The sequence below is a fragment of the Tetrao urogallus genome (genome assembly GCF_951394365.1).
Source record: "Tetrao urogallus genome assembly, chromosome: 6".
NCBI classification, from domain to species: domain Eukaryota; kingdom Metazoa; phylum Chordata; class Aves; order Galliformes; family Phasianidae; genus Tetrao; species Tetrao urogallus.
The window spans coordinates 8,315,343-8,340,100 of record NC_136819.1 but is presented as its reverse complement, the minus strand read 5'-3'; the positions used below and the strand labels follow the sequence as shown (position 1 = coordinate 8,340,100).

At 40.9% G+C, this 24,758-nt stretch overlaps 1 protein-coding gene across 1 annotated transcript; it reads right to left on the bottom strand.

Annotated features, from left to right (window-relative positions):
- Positions 1–992: 992 nt before the first annotated feature.
- Positions 993–23,913, bottom strand: DKK3 (dickkopf WNT signaling pathway inhibitor 3; the record flags this gene model as incomplete). The annotated part of the gene is made up of 7 exons (XM_079537104.1): positions 993–1,239; positions 3,345–3,501; positions 4,947–5,091; positions 7,046–7,138; positions 21,147–21,230; positions 21,696–21,833; positions 23,722–23,913. The coding sequence occupies 7 exons, from the start codon at positions 23,911–23,913 to the stop codon at positions 993–995; spliced, it is 1,056 nt and encodes a 351-aa protein (XP_079393230.1).
- Positions 23,914–24,758: the final 845 nt, after the last annotated feature.

Below are 24,758 nucleotides of genomic sequence, written 5' to 3'. Positions count from 1 at the left end.
TAAAGAATGCTGCCATATGTACTTAGGCACTGTATTTAGTTACAAGGCATAGCTTGTTTGTAACTGCAGCTGTATTCCTATGTATGTCTGTATATAAGAAAATCTGTATGCTTTGTATTTAGCCTGTTTGGCTCTTCTGCAATTATTAACACTTCACTTTGACACTGAGAGACAAAGCCCTAAACTGCCAAGTTGAAAACTCCTGTCTAGAAGCCTCCTGTCTAGAAGAAGTTATGTGTATGTACAGATATGTAAACACCATTTGTTGTTTATGCAGAAAATCCTGTAGGCTACTTTCCTAATAGTAGGACCTCATGCAGTGGAAGAATGCAAGGACTACTCCATGTGGAAGAGCAGAACTCAAGGGACACTCTGCACCTGTAGAACAGTGGTTCTTATAGTGAAGTTTGATGCTGAACATACGACTTGCATTACACACAAAAGAAAAAGGAAGGAGCTCTGAGTACGTTCATCAAGAAGGGTAAGCATCCCTTCTTTCCGTCCTTCCGGTGATGTGACACCCAAAATTGTACGTTGCAGCTTCACCTATCATATTTTATTTAAAAAAAAAAAAGAAAAACAATTGCTGAAATTGGAAACTGAGGCGGTATAAAGTGGTTCTTAGTCCAGAAAAATAACTCCAAGTGTGTGTACAAGAAATCCTTAGAAGTTGTTTCTGTAGTCGCTAATAACTTGAAATTATGTATGCTTAATGTGTTTTTTTAATGAGTACAAGTACTGATACGTTTATTTCTGATGTACAAGCAAAAGTATTAATCCGAGGAGACACTGATAGCTTTCTCATTTGTCTTTGATGGGAGGTTTGGTCCAAAGATTGAGTGAATTCAACATGAGTTTGAACATGCAGGTTGGGTGCACAAAAACGGATGCTCAATGAAGATGTTTATTGCACTTCTATCCAGCAGTATCTGTTAAAGCAAGACAGTAGACAAAAATTTCTAGAACTAACTAAACTGTCTGGTGTTTGAACTTCATATTTCATCTCCCAGAAATAGGTCATGAGGTGGGTCATGCTCAGGCTTCACTCCTGCTCGGTCCTCCAGACTTTCTAATTCTTTCTGCACTTCCTGAATGACACTACTTTCTTCATAATCAGAAAGAATATCTCTGGGTATTAAACTAATAAATGGCATCTCATCCATATTTAAGTGATCTTCTTTTTCATTATTTCTGGTTTCATTGGAGGACAGTTCACACACAGATGTAGTACCGTGGCTGCTGGAAAAAGAAAGAAAGACATCTGGTCATATATTACATTCTCTCATGTTCTTTTTTTTGCTAGTTCTTAATAAAATTCATAATATCCTGCCCCTGTAAAAGCATACTAGCTATATAGAATTGTCAGGTCTACCACAGATGACCTTGTAAACATCTGATTGTTGCATTCTTCACAGCTGGAAAGTTGAGAGTTCTCTACATACAGAATGAGAACCAAGTGATTAATAGCAAAGCATGTTTGATACTACGACACAAGGTGGCAGTGGACATCAGCGCAGTCTGGCCCCTCTGCAAGAATCAATCATGGTTAGTCCTTTTTAATGTAATACTAAGGTAAGAAGATTGGCTTAAAAGAAATGCAGAAGACTGTCTGTCACGAAACCGTGAAGCTGGGAGAACTAAGTATTATCTATTTGGATCTGAGTAGGCATATAGGTGTATGTGCCTAAAAAGTGGCTCTGGTTGCCTGCAAATGATGTCCCACTTGTGATGCAGGGAACTTTTAAAAGGAGTAAGAATGGTTTAGACTTGTGGCAGAGGAATGGAATTCGATCATCATGAGTCTACTTTGCAGTGCATAGGACAGCATAGTCACACGTCCCTGTTACAGACTGCAAGGTGACTGCTGCGTGTGCCAGGCACCTCACAACAGACACGTGCTTAAAGCTGCAGTCTCTCTTTCACTGGCATCAAGGGTAAATGGACTGAAGATGTTCTTTAAGCTTATTTTGTGTACATTTTTAATTGTGTGCTCTGCTTTTTAGGCGTTCTGAGACTTTCATTTCTGGGAAGACTATCCGTGTTCTCTAGGACATAATCTAGTATTTTCAATGTCTTTATCAGTTACTAATGATATTAGCCAAGAGTCATTGAAAGCAGAGGTGGGCTTTCTCTTAATAAAAAGTACATTCTCTCAATTCACCATTCAAGTTCACAGAATCAGCATTACGTTGCCGTGAGTCACTGGCAGGTGGTATGTACTATATTTATGTACTTATGATAACCCTAAATTTGTGTGGCTATAGCTGGATGGTTCTGTTTAATTCACCTCCTAATTGATTTGTGTTTTTCGGTATCCTTCTCCTTCCTAAATGTAGTATCTGCTGACATACCTTAACTGAGACTAATGGTACTTGCACGTTAACTGCAGTTCCTGTGCTGCAGGATGGATGGGATCAGTTCTGCTTGCTTCCTTAGACCATGTATGTGAAACTTTACTATCCAGTTGTTTTCTGTGCATAAGAACTAGAGTTGTGCACCAAAGGAAGAAAATGTTAACCTATGTATAGCCTACGTTTCTATCACAGCTTTGCTGTCTTGTTAAAAGCTAACGTAATGAAATTAGCAGCGTGGCAACAAACTTTATTCTTTCACAGGTAACGTGTTAAGTCTTCCGAAAGTTTTTAGTGCAAAACTTCAGTGGTCTCATTTTCTCCTTAATGAAATTGCTGGTAATGCAGATAACTCACCTTCTAAAGACTGATTAAAGCCGTGATATGTGAGAAGGTTTAGCTTCTAGCAGAAAAACATGGAGTCAGTCTATTTCGTATTCCATGAAACTCATGAAGATACTGAAGAGGTCTGCACAGTATGAAGTTTTTCAAGTCTAAACTGCAAGTCTAACTGAATGTTAGCAAAGTCAGATTTTTTTGCTGTGCTAGAAATGACCTTCTGTGAAGCTGATCCTTAGTACAAAACCATGCCTGTTTAATCCTACTGAATGTACTGAAATGTATGTATGTAATGTGAGCAAGTGAAACATCCAATAGAGGCCTGGACTAACAGAAGATTGTTGGACGAGGGCTGTACTTGCAGAATGAAATTGGAATGATATTTGATTAACTAAACATCTGTTAGTACTTTTTTAATTAAAATGCCGTAGAAGCCTGATGCACAGACTTCATTCACTTGGGGAATTAGCCTTTGCCAAACTCAGGCACTTCTGCATAGGACAGAGCATAAAGTCTGAAACAGTTTCAAAACTAGTGATGAGAAAAGCCGTCAAAACATTCTGTAGTGTGATGAAAGGGTCAGCGAGTTCTGTCTGCATCAGAGGAACCCAACAAAATCTCAAGGACTTCCCTTGCTCACATGATGATCTTTACCTCTGAGGTTGGCAGATCAAGCCACTTGCACATGGGCATCGCTCTAGGACTCCGTCGGGTTCCAGTTCCCAGGTGATCAGGTTGAGAAGTCTGTTGGAAGGATCGTGGCAGGGTTCACCTTCTTCGGGTAATGGAGAGCACACAGGAAACAGCAGTTCTGCATGCCAGAGCAGATGAGTTTTACGAGAAGTTAACAACTGTCTGCTAAACTGAGATGAGCTGATCTTTAATATATGTGCAAGATACTTAAAAAAAAAAAAAAAGTCTTGATGTCTTTTTAAGTCCCCTTACAGATTAGGGAGCTATAAATAAACGTTCATTTCACTAGGTGGTAGTAAGACATTCCAAGTTTATATACTTGTGGTATGGCAGAATAAAGTGTGGAGAGTTCAGAGTTATTCTGTAATGGTCAGTGTATCCATGTGCATATGTATATGACTTACTGGTTTCTGATTTCAAAACTCATGCTACATGAAAAAAGCAACAGGCATTTATAGTGAATGGTCTGTCTTTCTCATTTTGGGGTCAGAGGTTACAAAGACATTTTGATAAAGCTTGTCAACATCTGTAACTGTTTCAGGAAGACAATTCATGAAGCCAAAACTGCTCTGAAACTTGCTGAAACCAAACTTAGTTAACATTAGAAGTTCACTATGTAATGCTCTAAATTAACATGGAAAAATTGAACAGACCCCTCTGGCTTTAGTTTTGGTGTTTCAAATGAGCTTTTTCCCTCTTTCTCCTGAAAAGCCCTAGCAGCTTGATCTACCAGCAGGCTCTGAGGGGGCAGGCATGCCAACTCTCAGGGAAAGTACTAAGTTATCTGCTGTTTTAGCAGGAATTAAAAACAAACAAACAAACAAAAAAACAAACAAACAAAAAAAAACCACTGAAGTATCTACCTGGAGTAAAAAGAGATTTGTAATTATATCCTGTTACTGGTAAGTTCAGGTGTCCTAGGTTAAACGCTGTGAAGAACTGAAGAACCCGGTAGGCAGAGAACAGAAGCTAAGCCCTGACTAGGCAGGGTTCAGGACTGATGTCAGGTCTGCTGTCTTGTTCTCTTTCTCTTGTAAGCCAAGTTCTGTGTTCCTGTGTAGATGGACAACATAATCTGGAGCATCGTTGCATTTGTCTGTCTATTCAGCACTGCACAGTGCTGTGTGTTGCGTGCCAAGCTGACACGTCTGAAGTACAGCTGTAGTCTAACTTGATGGCCTGCTTCCTCTGATACGAAGAAAAAAACTACTTACAGTAATCTCATTTATTTCTTTCATAGATTTAAAATTCTGTTTTTTGCTATACTGAGTGAGAACTTGACACAGACCTCTGTGATTTCTAAACGACTGTGTCCTTCTTTCGTGGCAGTATATTTTTGTGCTTCTCATGCTCTTCCCCTCTAATGTGCACTCGGCTTTTCTTTCGCTATTGTGCACCTCTGTCGGGCTGATTCTTGCTCCAAACGTGACTAAAGCTTTTATAACAAAGTTAAGACAGTGCACATCCCAGTCCAAACACGTTTAACCACTTCACCTGAGCAAAAGAGCGGAATTTTAATACTGCATTATGAAATGAATGGGATGAAAAGCAAAACTCGTGTACCTTTCTGAAAAGCGCAGCACGTTCCTGGGTTGCAGTCGTGTTGGTTCTCACAAATGGTGCCATTTTCTCCTCTTGAAATGGCTTTCCTGCACTCACCCCACACACAAAGCTGGTCTCCACAGCATTCAACATCCCGTGAGCAATGCTTGCAGATGGAAAAAGCAGATGACAAAACTGTCACTGTAGCACTAATTGCCTGCATCAACAGACAGCTAAAGGCAAATCTAGACCTTGCTTCTGAAGATGGCTGCATAGACTTCCTTTAAACACGTAGATGCAATATTCCTACTGTTTGAACAGAATTCTCCAGGCTCTCAACTCGAGTACATATAAAAGTATTTGCTAGTTAGGCACATCCCCATCAGAGCAACGGCACTCCTTCTATACCTTTATGCTTTCAATCCTATGAAATTTGATTTGGTTTTTAGCATAGTCATGAAAATTGGTCAGCAACCAGACATCCTGCAGTGTCCTGTACTTATAGACAGCCTTTGGCATCAAGAAAAATAATAAACATTGCCAGTGGAAAACATCACTGATTATTTTTTTTCCACTATTAAATGCAGTCCACCGTTTACAATTTGTTCAGAAGGATTGCTTTTAAAGAGCAATGGAAAAAAAAAAAAAAAATCTTACCAAAATCTAATTTTTAGTTGTAAGAAGAACCAGATTCCATTTGTACCCAAGAATCTTATAAAAATATCTCTCTGGAGAAAAGGTTCTGTGAAAATCAGAAGTGCAAATCTCAAGGTGAACACAGCTTTGACTGACAGTTGTCCCAGTGTTTCAACTATACACACGTAATAAATCAAGCCAATGAAAGCACTAAGATATTTTGTTTCTTTTTTTAGGTTTTTGATAGTAATCTAAGATTCCCAGTAGGTCAGCATTTTCACAGCTTTTTTTCTGTCTGTGTAAAGCCCTGTCTGGGCAGCCATACAAAGTCAGAATTTCTCTGCCAGTGAGTCCCATGGGAGGTACTTAACCCAGGGCAAGAAGTAGGACTACACTGCTAATTATGTAGTATGTAATAGCATGTCTTATGTAAATGTGGGGGGTCCAGGTCAGGGAGCTGATACAGCCACCTTCAGTCTGAGCTCACTTTGCAACAGGAGTGTAGCTAGGACCAAATTTTTGCTCTCTGCTACAAATGGCCTACTGAGCAGTGCGTAGAAAAGTAGAGCTTTTAGTTTCAGTAACACCCAGCTGATTTTTAATTACTCCGTGCTACCATGAAAAATGATCACTGCAAGACAAGAAGAATAAGCTTTCTTAATGACAAGAGCTTGTAATTCAGGCCATCAACCTGAGTAAGCATTGAATCCACTGAAGCCAGGGCAGCTTCTTGAAATGATCAGTCAGGTATTTCCAGAATTTCAGAAAAGGTTTTCATAATCCAATTGATCACATAATTTTACTGCAAGATTTGCTTGGCTGTAATTTAATGGCCTGCAAATGCTTTGAAGAACAATTTGTTTCATGAAAGGCCATCAGCGGAACATAGGTGAAAAGGGGCATTTAGGTAAAGCCCTTTTTCAGCAGACTACTTTTAAATTGAATTTTCACCACAGAAGAAGCCTGAATTTCTCAGGCGCTGCCACCTGCAGGAGGTAATTTAACAGCCACAGCTATTGCCAAGATCATTTCTCAACTGAAAAGACAGGGATTTACAGCTTCCTTAGGTTCAAGGATTCAAATAAGGTAAACGACGTAAGAAGATCATTTATGGGGACAGCAGCATTACAGCTCTGCACAAATTGTCGGTGCAGGGAAGAGTTCAGACTGCTGCTCTGAGAATCAAAAGCTGGAGATGACCAACTGTCAGCTGAGCCTGAAGAAGTGGCACGCTCTGTATCCATTCTTCTGGCTATCTAGAGGGCATTTGTTTATGCTGTCCTTAGGCAACCTAACAACATAAACTCGTCAGCAGGAGTAGAGTAGAGCTTCAAAAGCTTATTAGAACAAAAACCTTATAACTTGGTTGTGTTAACAGAAAGCTGTGCGTCTTGTTAAGTGACAGCTTTAATTTGTTGACATTAGTAATGCACGTAGTAAGCTTTTAAAGACTCCATAAAACCACAGATCACTTCAGCACTTACTGTATGCTGCGTTTTACAGGGCTGACACTTGTATTCAAAGGTGGAGAACTGGCAGTATTTTCCCGTTTCACAGTCTTCATCAATGATACACTCCTGAAGAAAAGGATAAAAATGTAGTTTACCACTATGACAGGAAACTGTACCTCTTCTTGAAATACCAGGCCTTGACTGATCCTATTTCTTATTTGGGAATCATGAAAAAAGCTGTCTGATTCTTCATACAGCCCCAGTTCTGTAACAGGACAATGTGGCTGCAGGGCATTAAGTGACTACACTTGTATTTATACCAGTTTATACCAGTTTATACATTTACACCAGTAACCTGGAGAAAATTATGTCTGTCATTGTTCTGTTATTTAATGGGGAAAAGAAAAAGCAACAAGAATACACAACTTGAAGACACTGAGACATTTGCAATAAAGCTGTTTTACTTAGAGTTTTATCATGATTTGTTATTTGCTGTCTTTTGAAATGAGACAAGAGCAAAGGGAAGAGGCTACACCCCAGCAGCAGTAGCCAAGAAGAGTATCTCAGAATCTCAGCAGCACGGCTCACTTCCCTCAGCAAGTAATGACAGCCCTAAGGTAGAAGGGAGGTGTGTGGTTTTCTCCTCATAACTGCTTTGATCCCTACTTTCTTCTCAGACAAAAAAAAAAAGCAGCTTTGCAGAACATGAGCTTTTAGGCAAACAACAGCTTCTGTGCTGAAAAATGTAGTGCTTCTATGACATTAAACATTCCTAATGGTCACCTCTTGAAAATCAAGCAATTATGGAACGTATTTGCATGGAACGTATGTTCACATGGAATGTGATTTCTCCAGGCTTGAAACAGGACAAGAATAAGGCATAGCCACTGTTTCTGCCTCAGTCCATCCTACTGCATCCACCTGTCTGTACCATCTTAAGGTGATGCTATCTTTTTGTTATTAGTCAATACAAAATAATAAATAAATAAATACTCTCCAAGTTCTCTGCAGAAAGTGCTTCACAGCCTACTGGTAGTCTTCTCAAGTACAGTTACATTTGGGTTGCATGCTTCTGGTTAAGAAGCAGTCATTTCAGCTGTTTTAAGAGGTTAGTGTGACTGGATTTAGGCTGCTATAAATCAGCATAATGCTTTTGCAGCTTCATTATTCCAGCACAGTAATGGCACGTTCTGCTTGTTTGCTTTTGTGCTGCTCCAGAATCAGATGGGTCCAAATCCTGACATTATACACTATCTTTAAATGGTCGTGGTTCCAAGTTAGCAGTTAGCCACTACTTCTCCTCAGCTTCCATATTCTTCCTGGCCAATTTTCTATCTGTAGCTTTGTCAGCTTCTTTCATGAATCCCCTTGTATAAGCCAGACTCAGAATAAACTATACGATTTCATTCCCGTTACCTCCGCTTTCAGGCAGACAGCCAGGTCTGTGTAGTCAGTTTTTCCAAATGTCCCTTTCCACAGAGGAGAAATATTGCCATAATTATTTTTGAGCTTATGGAATAACCCTCTCTCTACCTCTACAGCCAGCTAACAGCTGAGTTGCAATTCTCCAGTTGCTGCTTTCTCTTGAACTACTGAATCCCTTTTCAAAGGCTTTTTCCCCCTTATCAAATAATATCCCACCAGTTTAGACCCCAGATTTCATGAGCTTTTCAGCTGGGGAAAAAAAACCCTTCAGAGTTTCCTTTCCTGGCATGTAAAAAGCTTGTTTCCATAGACTCTTAAAGCTGTGAAAAATTGTGCCACGCTACAAACCGGCTTCTTTCACTCAGATTTTATAATCCAAAGTCAGTGTAAAACATTCAGTAATCCTTGTACATTGATCTGCATGTGTAACTGTTTATCTTTTTTTTTCATTCTTTCTAACCACGCTGCAGGTCTTTTCTAATCAGGCTACCTTGAGACTCAACAGTTGCTAAATAAGAAGCAAAACTGAGCATCATCATCATCAGCTGCAATGGACTCTGAACATTTCCATGTCTTTCTGGAATCCTGCAAAGGGAGGTATTTTCCAAAACACTGCTTTTGCAGAGGTGTATGGGAACTGCTGAATCACGGCCTGAACCTCTGACTGATCACCTGAGGTGAGCACTGAGCCAGCCCTGGGAGCACAGGTGAAGGCAATTCTCCTATGCTACTGGAAGGAGTGGAGCCTGGCTGCACCTCTCCTAGACCCACTTAAGGGCTGGCTGGCACTGAGGAAAGGTCTCTTCTGGAGGTTGATCCTTGTGGAGTTTCTTGTGAGTCTAGAACACTGGCGAGTGCTTTTCATTTATCTCTGATTATCTTTTCCAACGTGATAATCTTATCAGCCTAACTTCTCTGTACACATACTGATCTTACAAGAGGTGTTGAAACTGAGGAGAGAGAAAGTGGCTTGTGATATGCAACAGAGCACACGAGATGAGCAGACATCTTAAAGACAGAATTAGCTGCACTTTTAGTGATGTATACCTGTCTGAAGTCCCTGAAGATGTTATCCCAGTTCATTTAACCTAGCAGCCAAGGAATACACTCTTTGAGTAGTACTAAATAATAATACAGAATGAAAGCAGAACTGCCTGCTCATTAATGAGTAACTAGTATATACACACAGCTTGATGCCAGGATGGAGAAGAATGTGATACTGTACCCTATAGCGAATGTTCAGCAACACCTGAAAGCAAGTTGGGGGTCAGAGGGTTAGAATCTGTTCCAAAACCCACGGGGGAAGGAAAAAGGAAGGGGAAAAAAAAAAACAAACAATGAAATGCTGAAATTCGTGGAAAAGGTTCCTTGTGTTTGAGTTAAACCTTTGAAACGACAGCTGCTGAAACAAAACTCAGTTTTCTTGTCCTTGGCAAATTATGCCAAAGCTGTCACTTTCTTTCTTAATAAATGAATAGTCTCCACGTTTGAGATTTTCAAAAGTGATTGATGGTGCTGGTAGTGAAGCATGGTTGTAATTCAACTGCCAGAAATCTGAAACACTCGCCTGAGTGTGAGAAGTGGTGTAACTGGCTTCGACAAGGGCATTTTCCTTCCTGTTGAATGTGTCCATGTGCATGGAAAGGCAGAGAAGAAAAAAGTTTTCAGTCTGATCAACGATCTTTACACCTCACCACTAATTGCCTTGGACCTAGAAGGCAATACAGGCTGTTCAGGCAGACTGTCTTTGGCGGAGTGCAGCCAACTGTAGTTTGAATCATGTTATCCTCTGCCCATGTAACGCTCTAAGGATAAAGAGGGAGAAGTAAAGGATGTCCCTTTTGAAATTACGAAAGCAGATCTACTAATCTACTTGCAGAAACTCTCTTTTATTTGCAGTGTTTATCTGGTTTCTGCTGCTTGCTATGGAAACCTCAGCAATCCCATCTGCTGTGATATATTATGTACAGAAATCATTTCACTTTGCTCTTTTTTTTTTCCTTCATTCCTAATTAACTACATATTTTTATAACACCTCAAGCGTAGACTATAAAATTCTGATTTTACATGACAATTCTGACTCTGACTTTAAAAATAACCATTGATTTTAAATTAAGAAGTTACATTTGGCTGGTCTGTTCCCTCTCGCCACTCATCCTCCCTCCCACATTCTACCAAAAAGTCCCTCTTCAAAGATAATTTCATATGAAGTTTTCTCTTCTCTCTTCATATCTTCAGCCTGTGTTTGTCTGGGACGGGCAAATTACCACCTGAAGTTAAGCTATGCTTTCCTTCTAGGCTCTCAACACTTTAGCTTAGTACCCAAAGCAGAGGAAGAAGCTGTCAGTGACTATATTCATGCTTTCAATGGTGACTAATACATTTTACAGACCTGGCAACAGAGGTTCAGGGGGAGCGTATAGAACAGAAAATGTTCCTGTGGGTGAGATGCAATAGTAGTGGAGGAACTCAGTAGCCGTTTTATGACATGGTGCACCGACTGCTTGCTCTGACATGAGAACATCAGTGGGATTCAAATAGGAAAAAAAAAGCATTTTCCTCCCTTTGTGAGCCATATGGCCTACTTTGCTGGCTTTCTTTGATCCAGTTGTGTTTTGTGATTACAAACCTTTTGAGACTAAGAAAAAGAAGCAGGCTTTTTTTTTTTTTCTTTGCCTTTGCACTGTCAGTACAGCTGTAAGCCAAATCAGTCCATTTTGCCAAAGATTTCATTCCTAAACCTCTATGGCTTTCAAATTCACAAGCCATAAACAGACAAATATCGCCGATACCACAAAGGTAATAAAGTTTTGTCAGGAGTTACACAACAAAGGAAGCAAAGCTAAAAAGAGAGTTGGTTCAGCAAATATAGAAAGATGTTTTGGTACGACCTGGAGGATGCGTTACGGCACCTCTTACATTCTACGACGACAACCACGCTCCAAAATCTTCTCTAAACAAAAAGCCCTTTTACGAGTTTCTTAAAAGCCCCTAATATAAATAAACTTCCTCTCCAACATAAAAGTCTTTGTTATCATCCAAAAATGGTAGCTAAAGCTTCCTCCCAGCTAGTCCCAGGGCTCACTGGATTGTATCTGCGAGATGACGTAATTTTAACCGTATCTGAAGTGCTCCAACAAAAGCACTTGCTTGTGTTGAAACTGGCACTTCTTAGCAGTTAGCACTTCTGAAAGTTAGTGGTTACTTTTGTGATTGCATATCCCCTTCTAGTTCTTCATTTCTACAGGCCACTTCATGTTGGGCTGCTCTCTTTTACTCCAACAGATGGCCAAAGCTGCTGACTGCTAAGGAAAAAGACATAAAAAGCTATTTTATATCCTACATGTATTACGTGTATTTAAAAAAATGTCAGAAATACACATAATGGAATATTGTCTTATGGAAACTGCACCAGAATTGCAGTAGTGTTCCAGTTCTAATCTCTTAGTTGTCTAGACAGAGCACATAATGCATTCATACTGAGATACAAATTAATTTGCCTTTAAATATCTCAGAATCTCTGTAATACTTTCCAGCAGAGCAAACATCTTGCTGCTGTCCTGCCAAGTACACAGTGCTCATAAAAACAAGGACTACTGTTAAAAAAAGACGTACTGAAAAGATCAGACATGAGTTGCAAATTATGGTATTAATCACATGCCAGAGCTATGTGGGAAAGATGTCTATTTATGTGGCTCTTCAAGAGGAATGTGGCTTCTGAGATCAAAAGTAACAAATAAAATAGAACTCGTTCCCTCAATTTTGCCTTGAACTTCTCAATACAACTGATCTCACCTTTCCTTCTTTTAAGAAAACAACATTTTAATAAGCTAACATCTCTGGCTCTCTATATGATAGTATATCGACGACGTGAAGTATGCGTACATGACAGAAGTGGACACTACACAAAGGCATCTAAGCTTGACTTAAGGTTCCAAAAGCAACAAAAACAGCTACATTAGCCATTTCTGTCAAAAAGTCCAGGGCATTAATTGGGGAGGTTGTAGTCAATGAGCTACCTGTCACCAAAACTAATGTAAGAAGTTCACAGCTTTCTGTTCATCTACTTGCAGCACAGATACAGTCATCCTGTCATGGATATCAGACCCTTCTGCTCTTCATATTTCGGGTCAGAAATAAAATAAAATCACAGTATCCACAGCTTCAATGAGCGTAGACTATAGAGAAAAAAAAAGAAACTATGCACAAAAGCGAAAAATAAAAAATTCCTGACCAATGCTTTGGGATACTGACAGAAGACGTGATCTGTCAGATCATGCTTTGCTCATTCACAGTAAAAACCTTGTAATAATTTAATGGCAAGTCCCTGTGCAGAAGTATTCACTTTATTTTCCTCTCTCTCTATGTTCTTCTAAGTAAGCAATATAATAATCTGATCCTGGCAAGACTAAATATAGTCTCTGTAAATGCTCCTGAGTAGAAAACAAGGTAATGTAACTTATTTCAATCTATTTTGCAGTGTTATCAGGGGAGGCATATCAGGAGAACTATTCAAATTTGCCAGGAAGAAAAAAATAGAAATAATAATCTGGCAGTGAACTAACTTAGCCTGAAAATTCAGATGTAGCCGCCCAAGAAAGGAACAGAAGTCTGCTTGTGCCTTCTATGTATGTAGCCTTCTATACGTCTTGGGCTACAAATTGCAGTCGTTATCTGCAATAGCAGAGCTCTCTTCTCAGCCCTAGAGCGGGCAGGATGGGTTGTAGCACGACATTTCTGTTCTTTCCGTGTGTACCATCAGCAAGGCAAGATGGCAGAAATTCCAACAAAATCTTCCCTCAGGCCTTCCTGCAATTCAGTGCCATGCCACCCACTCCGTTACTCTTTTTTTTCTTTGTAAATATACAAGGGCTCAGTAATCAGACAAGAAAAGGAATGTTCTGAAGTTAGAGAATTTGAGACCCAAAACCAATGGAGCGGTGTGCTCCATGTTTAATTTTCATGTGAGGAAAACTTTTTCACGTAGTTTGAGATCATCAAATGAGGTTGAAATATTGATCTGTATATATGAAAGAAATTCTCTCAATGATTTTGCAATAAACAGTCTCAACTGAAAAATGACCCTACTTCTGGTTCTATTAATGGAAGAACAACAATTCTTTGGCTTTTGATAACCGAAAGATGCATCTAAATCCTTGTGGTCTGTCGGATTTTGGTTTTTGTTCTAAATATCTTGAGACATAGTAACAGTTACAGAAGCACTGTGAAACTACAAAGTTCTATATGTGCTACAAAGTTCTATGGTAACATTATGCCTATGTATCTAGTTCACCATATAAAAATACAGCCCTCATTAAATGGTGCATTCTGAAACTGAATTCCTATGTAGGAGTCTCCTCTCTGCAATTGGCAGCTACAGAGTTTCCATGATTCACTACCAAGCTATGTAAATTTTGAATATTTATAAAAACAATCCAGAGTAGCCGTACACAGCAAGGATGTGAAACATCTGTGCACAATGAGAAACACTACCAAAGGATATCTGAACTCAATAGCACCTTGCTGATCTTAATAGCTCAGTTAAGCGTAGAACACTGGGAATAAGATGTATTACCAATCTGTAGCCAATCCATTACAGAACTTGTTTCAAAGCCTGAATCTTACATGCCTTGCTCTTATGTGATACACATTCTCAGTAGCTTACAGTTTCAAAAAACTTACTTGCTGTGTTTAAGGCATCAGCCCTAAGATAATACTAGAACAGAAATGCATGGATAAGAATTCACCTACAATGGCTTTTGCCTATAACAGAATTGACTGTGTGGATAACTACTGTTACCATAGAGAAAAGGGAATAATGTATTTTCTATGAGCTGTAGATACAAGGGTTTAAATTACAGCAACAGAGACTTTATAGTGAACGTAGAAAAGCATTGGAGTGAATTGTCTCCAATGCTGAAAGATTTTGAGAAGAAATGAGATGAATGTCTGCCTAAGGATAGAGTTCCCTTGCTGAGGTCTCTGATATATCTTGAATTCAGGAAGCTCACTAAGATTCTCCACTGCCTGACACTGAGATGTGAGTCTATCAACCTGCTGTAAGATGCCTCTTCCTGCCCCTAGGATGAGGGGGGTTTCTAAGGGAACAATTTTCAGGGATTCTTCACGTGATGTAAATTCACAGAACAGGGCAAGCGAATCTGAAACTCCCGTTCCAAAAATCTTTCCACCGATAATGATATATCACAATATGTCACTTTTTGGGAGGCGTGCTCTCGTTATAAAGTTTAGAATTTGAACAGGTAGAAAAAAATGGAGAGGGATTTTCCTTATAAGCCACCATGATGTGATAACTCCTGAGTTCACTGCTATGGTTTTCCTCAGCACTACCGAAGTGTTGTAGTCCCTCGTGAGGTCAGGCAGATGCTCACTCTGTATAGAAGGCCAAGCAATCACGGATCACATTCATTATTTCTCCTCCTACTCACATCTAGGTAAGCCAAGGTAATTCTAGTGATTTTGATGAATCTGTTGTCCAGGGAAAGGTTAGAAAAAGCTTAAGCTTATTGTAATTATATGTAATTAAGTGTTACTGAGCCAACATCCTAGCCTCCTTACACATGACAATTCAGCCTGTATTTCCTAAAACCTTTGCCACATTCTAACAGCTAAAACTTACTGTTTAATTAGATAACATGGCTTCAGCTAAAACTGCTAGAGCCAGAGAGCTGAATAAACTGTGTAAAACAAAACCACTGGAAAAAAAAAAAATGTGGACATGTGTCTGCCCAGAAGAAATACTTCTGATGAACTTCCACTGCTGTATAATGACTGTTGATACCATAATCTCTTAACAGCTGTCACCAGCCTATGTAAAAGTCTTACTTTCCTGGCTGTCACCTGACACAAATGAGCATTTAATTTCTCTTAAGTTGAATAGGTACATCTAACAGAACTAGAAAGAATATTCCCGATGATTTGTTTTCATATCTCCCTACAACTTATACTTTATTTGTAGGACACTTTGACAACCTTCATTCCCTAAACTCAACGACTAAGTGAGAAGACTGCTAAAACCAAGGAAAAGGTAAACAACTGTTCTTCTGATTTACACTGCTCCCTCACCATCGCTTATGTGCAGAAGATTTCTACCAACCCATACTCAAACAAGGAAATAGATAACCAAACCTGATGGCATAACTGCCCCAGATGGAAAGTCTCAGACAAGGCAGATTTCCACAACAAGAACGCTGGAAGTTTTAGGAATGGTGTATGACTGTCAGGTGAACACTGATGAAGCAGTGGATGGGCACTGACTCTTCAGAGGAATTCTGTTCTGTAGCTTTCTAGGAGTAAACTCATTGATTTACTGTTGTGTTTTTATTGACACCATGACTCAGAACAGTGAATCAATGTTAGGTTCTGTGTGTTACAGGAATTGGGTGGGTGGTGGTTTGGTTTTTGTTTTTTTTTTTTGTTTGTTTCCTTTTGTAAGGAGAAATTTATTCCAAGAAAAATCTTTCTCCCTTCACTATTTAGCTACTCAAAGGGTAGGAGTTAGACAGGAAAAAAAATGGTGAAGCAGCTCCTCTTCAGCTTGAACCACAGGAAAACATGAAAGAAATTCCAGTCACTCTTTTTATTTTTCTACTAGGAAAGTAAATTCATTGAAGTTATCTGAATTATTCCAGACTTCCACTGACACAAATGAAAGCAGCATTTGGTGCCTTTATTTAGAGTAACCCATTTGCTGTTATATCAGTTCTTTGTCTGTAAATCTGAGCCACACTCTAAGGCCAAAAAAAAAAAAAGAGATAATGATCTTTGTATTCCTCTGACTTTTTGTTGTTGTGTTTTCACCTAAAACACCTGGTTTGCCCAGTCTCTCAGCAAAAAGCACCCTGCTTCTCTTCACTCTGATAAGGTCTAGCAGCTGTTGACGCTTGTTTGTTCAAGTTCACCAAGCATGATATCTGAATCCATGAAATTCTTTTCTTCGCTTTTCTTCACATCATGGCCATTGTAGCCTCATAGTATTACAAAATCATTTTATGTTTGCACACAACATCCATTCCTGATAATCTGTGGACCCATAGCCTTCTACACAGGGTTGGACTAACATCAGTAAATAAAGACGTGGAATCAGCCTCTGACACCTCAGCTGATCACAGAATTTCCCCACCATTCTTCCTTGGAGAAGATTCCTCTTGCATGAACAGAAGTAACACACATTTTTCGAACTCATACAGCAGCTCTTTCCATGCATTGAGGCTAATATTCAGATTTTTTGGCTATAGTTCAGTGAACATCAGATAAACTTCTGGTCTTAAAGGCACACCCTGGCTGACACTAAGGCCATCCTATCATCCCTGTGCTGAACTAAACTCCTTAATACCTTTCGCATGAGTAAGATGCATTTTGTGCTTATGATATGAGATACAAACACTCAGGGATACGTACACATTCCATAACAGCTTTCAGTGAAAGTAGGGTATATCCTTTGTTCTACAAAGAATATATACATCATGAAGGTGCATAAGAGCAATTCAAAATGCTATTTGTGCATTTTTTCCATCTTAGGCTGCTACATCCTCTCTCCTTTTGGACTCATCTATCACACCCCTTTCTACTCTAACAAACACAAGCTACTTGTCCTCACAAGCTATGTCTGCACTTTCCCATCAGCTTCATATTCTAGAAAGAGGAGAGAAAAAAAGGGGCTTTCAGCAGAATGTTCAATATCTGAAACCTGTCTGGCTGATGAGCCCCAGCTCCCTAAGAAAAGCTGGGAGATGGTTTTGCTCATTTTAAAGCAGTATACTGGTATCCCTATCCAGGCCCTCCATGATCACTATCAGAATCCTCTTGTACTAACTGGGATCGGAAAGCCCAACACGAGCTTCAATTTGGCTGGCTGCTTCAGGTCTTTTCCAGTCAAATATCTGAAGACTATGGGTAGATTGCTGCCACCAGACAGGTTAACCACCTGTCTATAGTTCCCCCTTTTAAACGACTGCTATCCATGCATTTTTTGCCAAGCAGAGCAGGCTGGCTGATATAACAGAAAAGTGAATTAAAAGTACAAATGAATGGAATGATTAAGTATACAAAAACTACTAGGTTTAGATATTATGGGATTTTTGGCTAGAATTAGACCAGGATTTTAATACAAGAATGCACTAAGTTTGTCTGTTGACAGGTTAAGGTTGTCAACTGCAAGTCACTATGACTAGAAGTTCTGCGAAAAATTATAACAACAAAAAAATAATAATCAACCCAAACACAGGACAGGGAACCCCAAACAAGCATCTTCCTTGAGATACTAACATGCCAGAGGGGGCAGACATCAACAGCAAGATTCTGCACATTCAAATTTCTGCCACCAGCCTCTCCCCTGCAGTGCTGCTGATGAACAAATGGCAATTTCCATTCAATAAATGCTTCTTTCTCAATTTTCAAAGCTCCTTTTCATTTCAGCACTGGTAGAAACTCCTCTCTTTGGAGCAGTATAAATTCCAGAGTGCAAGCTTAGGGAAATCATATATGAGTTGCTCAAAAAGAAATCAAGCAGTTCTGTATAATCACAGGGAATTGACAGCTTGGTTATGTGCTACAGCTTGGCCACTTAAAGCAGATTTTGCTCTAGAAAGTTCTACCTTGCAAGCTGATAGGGGAACTAGAACCCCAGAAATTAAATATTAATTATTTTCTATTTCTTACTATCAGAGTAAAGACAAACATCTTACTTAAAGGCTTACAAATCCCTTAAATGGTCACTATCACGGGGATGCTATCTGTTCTATCTCTACAACTAAACCTGTAGGACTCTGAAGTTTTTGTTCTTCAATTACTTCCTTAAATTCATTTATCAGAGTCAAGCCATATTTAGTCAGTAAAAACAACAAACACAATTACTTCCAGAATGCATCAAATCAGCTTGTAAAAGCAGTTCCATAGTAGTACTGTTCTCACTGTCAGAGCCACAGTGTTCCAGACAGCAGAAATAATAGCTTAGTATCAAAGGGCTTCTCTCCTAAGGATCTGTGTTTGAAATGACTGATCAGCTGCTGTGTTTGCAGAAGGCAGTGCCAAGTACACCTGTGCATATAGGCAGACACCCATCTGTCCACAGAGAGAGCAAGAAAGCAAACACCTTACACGGAACCATACTGGAATCACCTCCCTTTACTCTCCCACAAAAAAAAAAAAAAAAAAAAAAAAAAAAAAAAGAAAAGAAAAAGAAAAAAGAAAAAAAGAAATACAACACAAAAGATGACCTTTACTTTCTAACCAATTAGAAGGTGTAGCTGTGTGCTGAAGAGCTTCTGTTTCCAAGGCCCAAAGGAATGCTTTTTATTGTGCCAAAGCCCATTGATAAGTGCATGATACTCCTCCAGTTCCCTGGTATACACTGCCTTCATATTAGCATATTTAAAAACCTGTTTTTACTTAGGAACAAAGGATTTGAGTTAGAAGAGAGTTTTTATAAAGTACTACTCAGAATGCAACTGCGAAGAAAAGCAACTAATCTTTGTGCAGCAAGTCTTACCAGTACAAATTTCATTTCCTTTTATTTTTCATTTTTCATGCTTCATTTTCATTGGCTAGGCTAATGTATCACAATTGAAATAGAAGTAATCAACAAACTAGAAAATATTTCGATTTTCACCTCACAATAAAGAGCACTATTACTTTATGTTCTGTACTCAGTATTTACTGAGTTTTCTCCTGGAGCTCCTACATTAATTTGGATGATAGGCTATGTTCCCTATGATTCTATGAAGTAAATTATAGAATATTTAAACCTTAAACCTCAAAATCAAGTGAATGCAAAACCCTGCACAGACATAAAAACACGCTACCTATGCCTGCTGGATTGAAGCCTGACATCTGTGCTGGTAACTGTCAGGCCTCACTGACATCTGAGAAAGTGAATGTTGGTCTGGGAATGTAAGTGGCGCCTCCAAATAACGCAGCACCTCTCAAGAGCTGGGTCTTGGTGCCAGAAATGGCAAGCAGCCTTGTTCTCCTGGAGGCTTAAAATACTGATAGTCTTTCTAACCACCAAAATACTATCAACCAGCCACCCAGTAACAAAGAACACAGTCTAAAGAGAATACCTTTATGATGCAAAGTCAGAAAGAAATACTGTCTGAGGGAGGAAAGGGAGTAGGAGAGGGGGAAAGATTATGCCTAATGTTATTCTAGTGGCATATCCCCATTATATGTAGGCATATATATATATATTTGTTTCATAGATATGTATGCTTGTACCTGTTTGCAGAGAGATATAGGGTAGTACGGGCACTGTGATTTGAAAAGTAGGCCCAATTTATTTTCTGTGAAGCTGCTTTTCCAGTGCTGGATCTGACTCGTCTGTATGTGGAGTTATCACTCCAACACACACGGTTCCTAAGACACCTATTTCCTTACCTGTCAGATTGTTGCTTCAGGATTCAAAACCCCAGAGAATAAATATGAACTAAGTAAGCATTATCAATTACTGTTATAACTGCGAACAGTGCACGTTTTAGAGTAGATTGTTTGCTGAGGTGTTTGATGAATTCTTACCACCCAATTCTGTACCTAAAGAGCAAGAGCGGTGTAAATCATTAACTTCTACATGACAAGCCTACAAAGCACACCTACGAAGCAGATCTGGCTTTTAGCATTCAATTTCTCTACAAGCATAAAAGTTGAGTTTGTGTGATAGCACGTGCCTATCTCTTTTATTTGGCAGAATAAGAATAAAAACAAAAATGCTGTTCTAAACAGTCACCAATCCAAAAGGTACCTGAATGGCTTCAGAACAGAGGTCTGGTTCCCAGTGGCTGCCTCCTCTGGGCCTCTGCTATCAACATTTCCATCCTCAGAACAAAATGTCAGTATCCACCCTTTTTCAAATGACTGTTAATACTTAGAGCTATAGTTAATTACACAAACCACTTGTGTTATTTTCTTTTCATCCAGAAATGTGAAAAAATTGAGTTTATTTTCATACAAAATGTGGAATCACCTGATACGTTCACTTCTCCACTTCAGGAAGGTCCTGAGCTTGTGTTTAGGGCAAGAACTTCTTACTAGATTTCTGTTGTTAAGCAAATGTACCTGCGATTGCAAGACTTGGGCAAAGAATATTTTCTACCTTTTAATTTTCTTTGCAAACCTTTAAACAATCATGTTTCCTGGGGTAAAGGGAGCTGTCCTCTGCTCTCCCCCTCCCCAGAATGACATTTCACAAAGAGCTCTTACCACAAGGCTAGGCTGAAAAGCAAACAGAAGCACATTTTTTCCGCTGATTCCTCAAGACAGAAAATTTTTTAAGTTTTCTAAGTGTTACAGTCTGTTGAGGAATTTCTCCATGAAACCAAAAGCATGGACAGGGCATTTGTGTAGCACTGTTATACCAAGGCTTTATGCACAGTCACTGGAAAGGGCTGTGTAACTATCTTCACTATTTGAGTACAGTGCTTACATTTGATGGACAAATTCAATATTCCCATTAAGCACCCCAGCCACAAAGTTGAATCTCTCCTTATATTTTATAATACAACATTCTTATATTAAACTAATTAAAAACAAAAACAAATTACAATAAAATCCATTCTGACTGCTTACACCTAGTAGTTTTCTGTGTTTAAACCATCTGGAAATACGGATACGTCAAGTCACAAACTATCACATTCTTCAGAATTATGAACTGAAAGCATTTGTTTAGCTTTCAAGAGGAAAATATGTATTCACTTACATGATTCCGTTTGTTTTCTCCATCCTTTATAGACGTAATAATTGTCTCTGAAAAAATTGTTGATCCAGTTCTGTTATCTGTAACCTGAGAAGACACACACAAAAAATCAAGAAATTAAACTGCATTTATTAGTTATGGTCCTTTGTTACTCTGACTGCTGTATTCCCCTATAATTAAAACTTGCCTTCTTTTTCCCCATTCTTCAGGCACTCAGATAAAAACCTTAATTAGTTGAGGAGATAGAAGTAGATGACCAAGCTCCCTCCTTGACTATTTTAAATGTCGCCATAACGAAGACGAATGAGATAATCATTCTGTTATGATATATGTGATTTCCCTACCTGTCTTATCTTCAAAATAATTATTTCACATTAAACTTTATGACATATACCTCTAAAGTAATCAGTAAAGCAAATAAGTAAGATCACAAAATAGTCATAACCAATAAAGTTTGTGCTTCAAATTTCTTCCCAAAACATGCAAAATTATTAACACTTTTGAAGAAAAGATCATGAGGACAAACACCTTCATTTATATGTTTTCACATACCTTATCAATTTCTTGATGAGTCTGAACAGTTTTATTACCAATTCTGGTTTCTGTGTTGGATTCATTATGGTAGGTGGGAGGTAAGTTTTCAAAGTTTACTTCTGACAGTTTTTTTGCCCCTTCTTCTTCAGCTTCCATCTGACAAATGGAACGAAATGAAAATTAGCAGCAATCATGCAAAAGGGAACACGTAACATTCCTTTTCCAGCCCTCAGTAATGCCCTGCTTAATTGTGTGATGCTGTTACTATAGATCCCGCTGTATGGGAGTGCTTACTCAGCTGTTTCAGACAGCAAACACAGCAGTTCTTTTCATGGGACTACAGAAACACTGGGGAGCTAAACCCCTGAGCTCTGGACATTTATGGTACAGCTGAAGTCAAATTCCTGTGAGGATAAGGTGTATTGAGACTAGTGATGGTTGGTATCTGCACAGGCTTTCTGTTTTTCCCACAAAAAACATTGAACACTTCAGTCCTTCCCACCTGACAAAGAGAAAATATTCTGGCAGGACAGAGCCATGGCCAAAGCCCCTTGAAGTCAACAAGAGTCCAATAGGTCAGAGTACGCACAGCCAGGATTTCATTCTTTCTTTCAGTTCCCATTGTTTTTGACAGATGAAGACTTACCACAGAAGAGATGGGAGAATACTCTCTGATTCAGAAAACAGAGTAATCACAGCAAAAGGGCAGCCTTGTAAACACTATAGACCTGGAGCAAGTTTATTTTCTTTCATTATTTGCAATTTCTGTAACTAATTAGGAAAAACTTCTGCTAAACACTGCAACAGGCTGCCCAGAGAGGTGGTGGAGTCACTGTCTCTGGAGATGCTCAAGATCTGTGTGGATGTGTCACTGAGGGACATGGTTCACTGGGCAATGTTGGTGGTGGTAGGTGGGCTGGATGATGTTAGAGCTCTCTTCCAACCTTAATGCTTCCATGATAAATTCAGCCAGGGTGAACAATAGAATTTTTTCCAAGACAAAATGTCTCTTTTTGGCGCTACTTTTAAAGACAGTTGCAAACCTCCCTAAGAGCAAAGCATTGGCTCAGGAATTGAGGCAACCATCCCATAAGGAAGACACAGATGATATCTGCTCTCACAAAACTCAGAGAACCCATCTTTGTGTTGCGTGCAGACCAGTCCTCAATCCAGAATATAAGTATGGTAAAATCGGCAGAAATTTTTTGCTATGTCTTTATTTATAACTAAGCATAATTTTCGCATTCCAAAGCATGCTTTTTTAAAAAGTTCTGTCTCAACGTGTTTACAGGCTCCATGAGATGGAACCCAGCACCACCCAGATAACAGTAGCGGGTCAGAAATGATCTAATTACAGTAAACAAAGGCCCGTGTCCCTGGTGGACCGCGACTAAAAGGATTTTTGGACTCTGCAACTTTTCTAAGTGAAAAAGAGCGCCTGGAAGGAAAGATCTTAACGCGACGGGGAAAAAAGCCCAGCAGCGAGAGGAATGCGGGAGTGAATGCCGTGACTGCGATGCGAGGCAGCGGCTGCGGTCAGGCGTTCGTGGGGGTCTTGTGCGGCTCCGGGCAGGTTATTTGCGACAGAGACACGGAACTACGTTAAAAACAAGGCGCTTCCCCGCATATTTCTTCGGGGTTGCCGGACATCTTGTCGGGGATCACCTCGCCCGCCTCAGCTCCCGCACAACACCAACGTTTCTCCGCGCCCGTCCCCTCACCACGCTCCGTGCCTCTCGGTGCCGGGCCCGCTCAGACACCTGCCCGCAGAGTTCCCTCCCGCCGCGGCACGGGGGTTCTCTCAGCGCCAGCCGCGGCGCGCACCGCCAACGCAGTGCAGAGCGCGGGTAAGGGCCGAGGAGCGGCGTAAGGAAGCTCGGAAGCGACTCAAAGCGGTGCTTGAGGCGCAGGGGCGCCTCGCCCGCGGCCGCGAGCCCCGTGGGGGCACGCGCTGCGCCGCGAGAAGGAGGCGCGCGGCCCTCGGCCCGGAGGCGGCGGGGGGCGCCGAGAGGGACCTCCGCCCGCCCCGCCGCGCCTCGCTCACCTCCTGCACGGCGTTGCGCAGCTTGTGCTGCGTGTCCTCCATCAGCGCCTCCACCTCCCGCAGCATCTCGCCCAGGCTGGCCGCCCGCCGCCGCCCGCCGCTCCCCGCGGCGGCGCGGCACAGAGCCGCCAGCACGGCCAACAGCAGCAGCCATCGCCGCCGCCGCGGCCCCGCTCCCGCTCCCCGCCGCATCCCCGACGCTCCTCGCCACCGCCGCTCGCCGCTGCGGGCTGCCGGCGCGGAGGCGGGGCGGCGGGCGGCTCCTCGGCGCCGGGCCGGCCTCGCAGCCCCCCGCCCGCCTCGGCTAGCCCGGCCCCTCAGCCCCCGGGGAGCGGGAAAAGCGCGAGTGGCGCGGGGCGTGGGGGGATGCTGTGGTAAACAAGCTCAATGGGTTCCCCGCAGGGCGCAGACCTTCTTTCCGTTGGTTTTCCCAACAGGTTTAATGCAAAGAGGATGGAGGGAGCTGCCTCACATCTCCGTTATGAGTTTTGCTTCCCTGTCTCCAGCGAGGCAGCTCAGCAGCTGTTACCAGCGCTGCCATCAGCCGCTGATACGTCCGGCATCTGCCTGCCCAGCACCTCGCCCTACACGATGGCTTCTTTTCAGACTTGTTTCCCCCCCAAAAAATCCAGACAACGTCGTCATTTTGTATCTGCGTGCATCTTCCCCTGCCTCCGTGCTAGTTTTCCTGTCCATGCTGCACCCCAAGGATTCCACAGACGGTCGAGCAGTGTGGTGCCAAGAGAAAACTGTCCCATACGCCTCATTTAACCTTGGAGCCTGGAGGAGAGGTAATAATGAGCAAAGTATTTTTGCAGAAAATATATGTTCTGAAAATGTCCCGCAAATGGATTATTACAGTTATCACCAGTATAAATTTCAGTGTTGTTGGCAGACTGAGCAGGCTTGCTGCAGAGTGCTAGCAGAGAGCAGCAGGGATGGTTAGAGCCCATGTCTCCAGAGGGAAACCCTTCCTCCAGCCTTCCAGCCACAGCAAATCACAGGAACGTGGTTCTGGTTAGGTTGGAGAAGGCCCT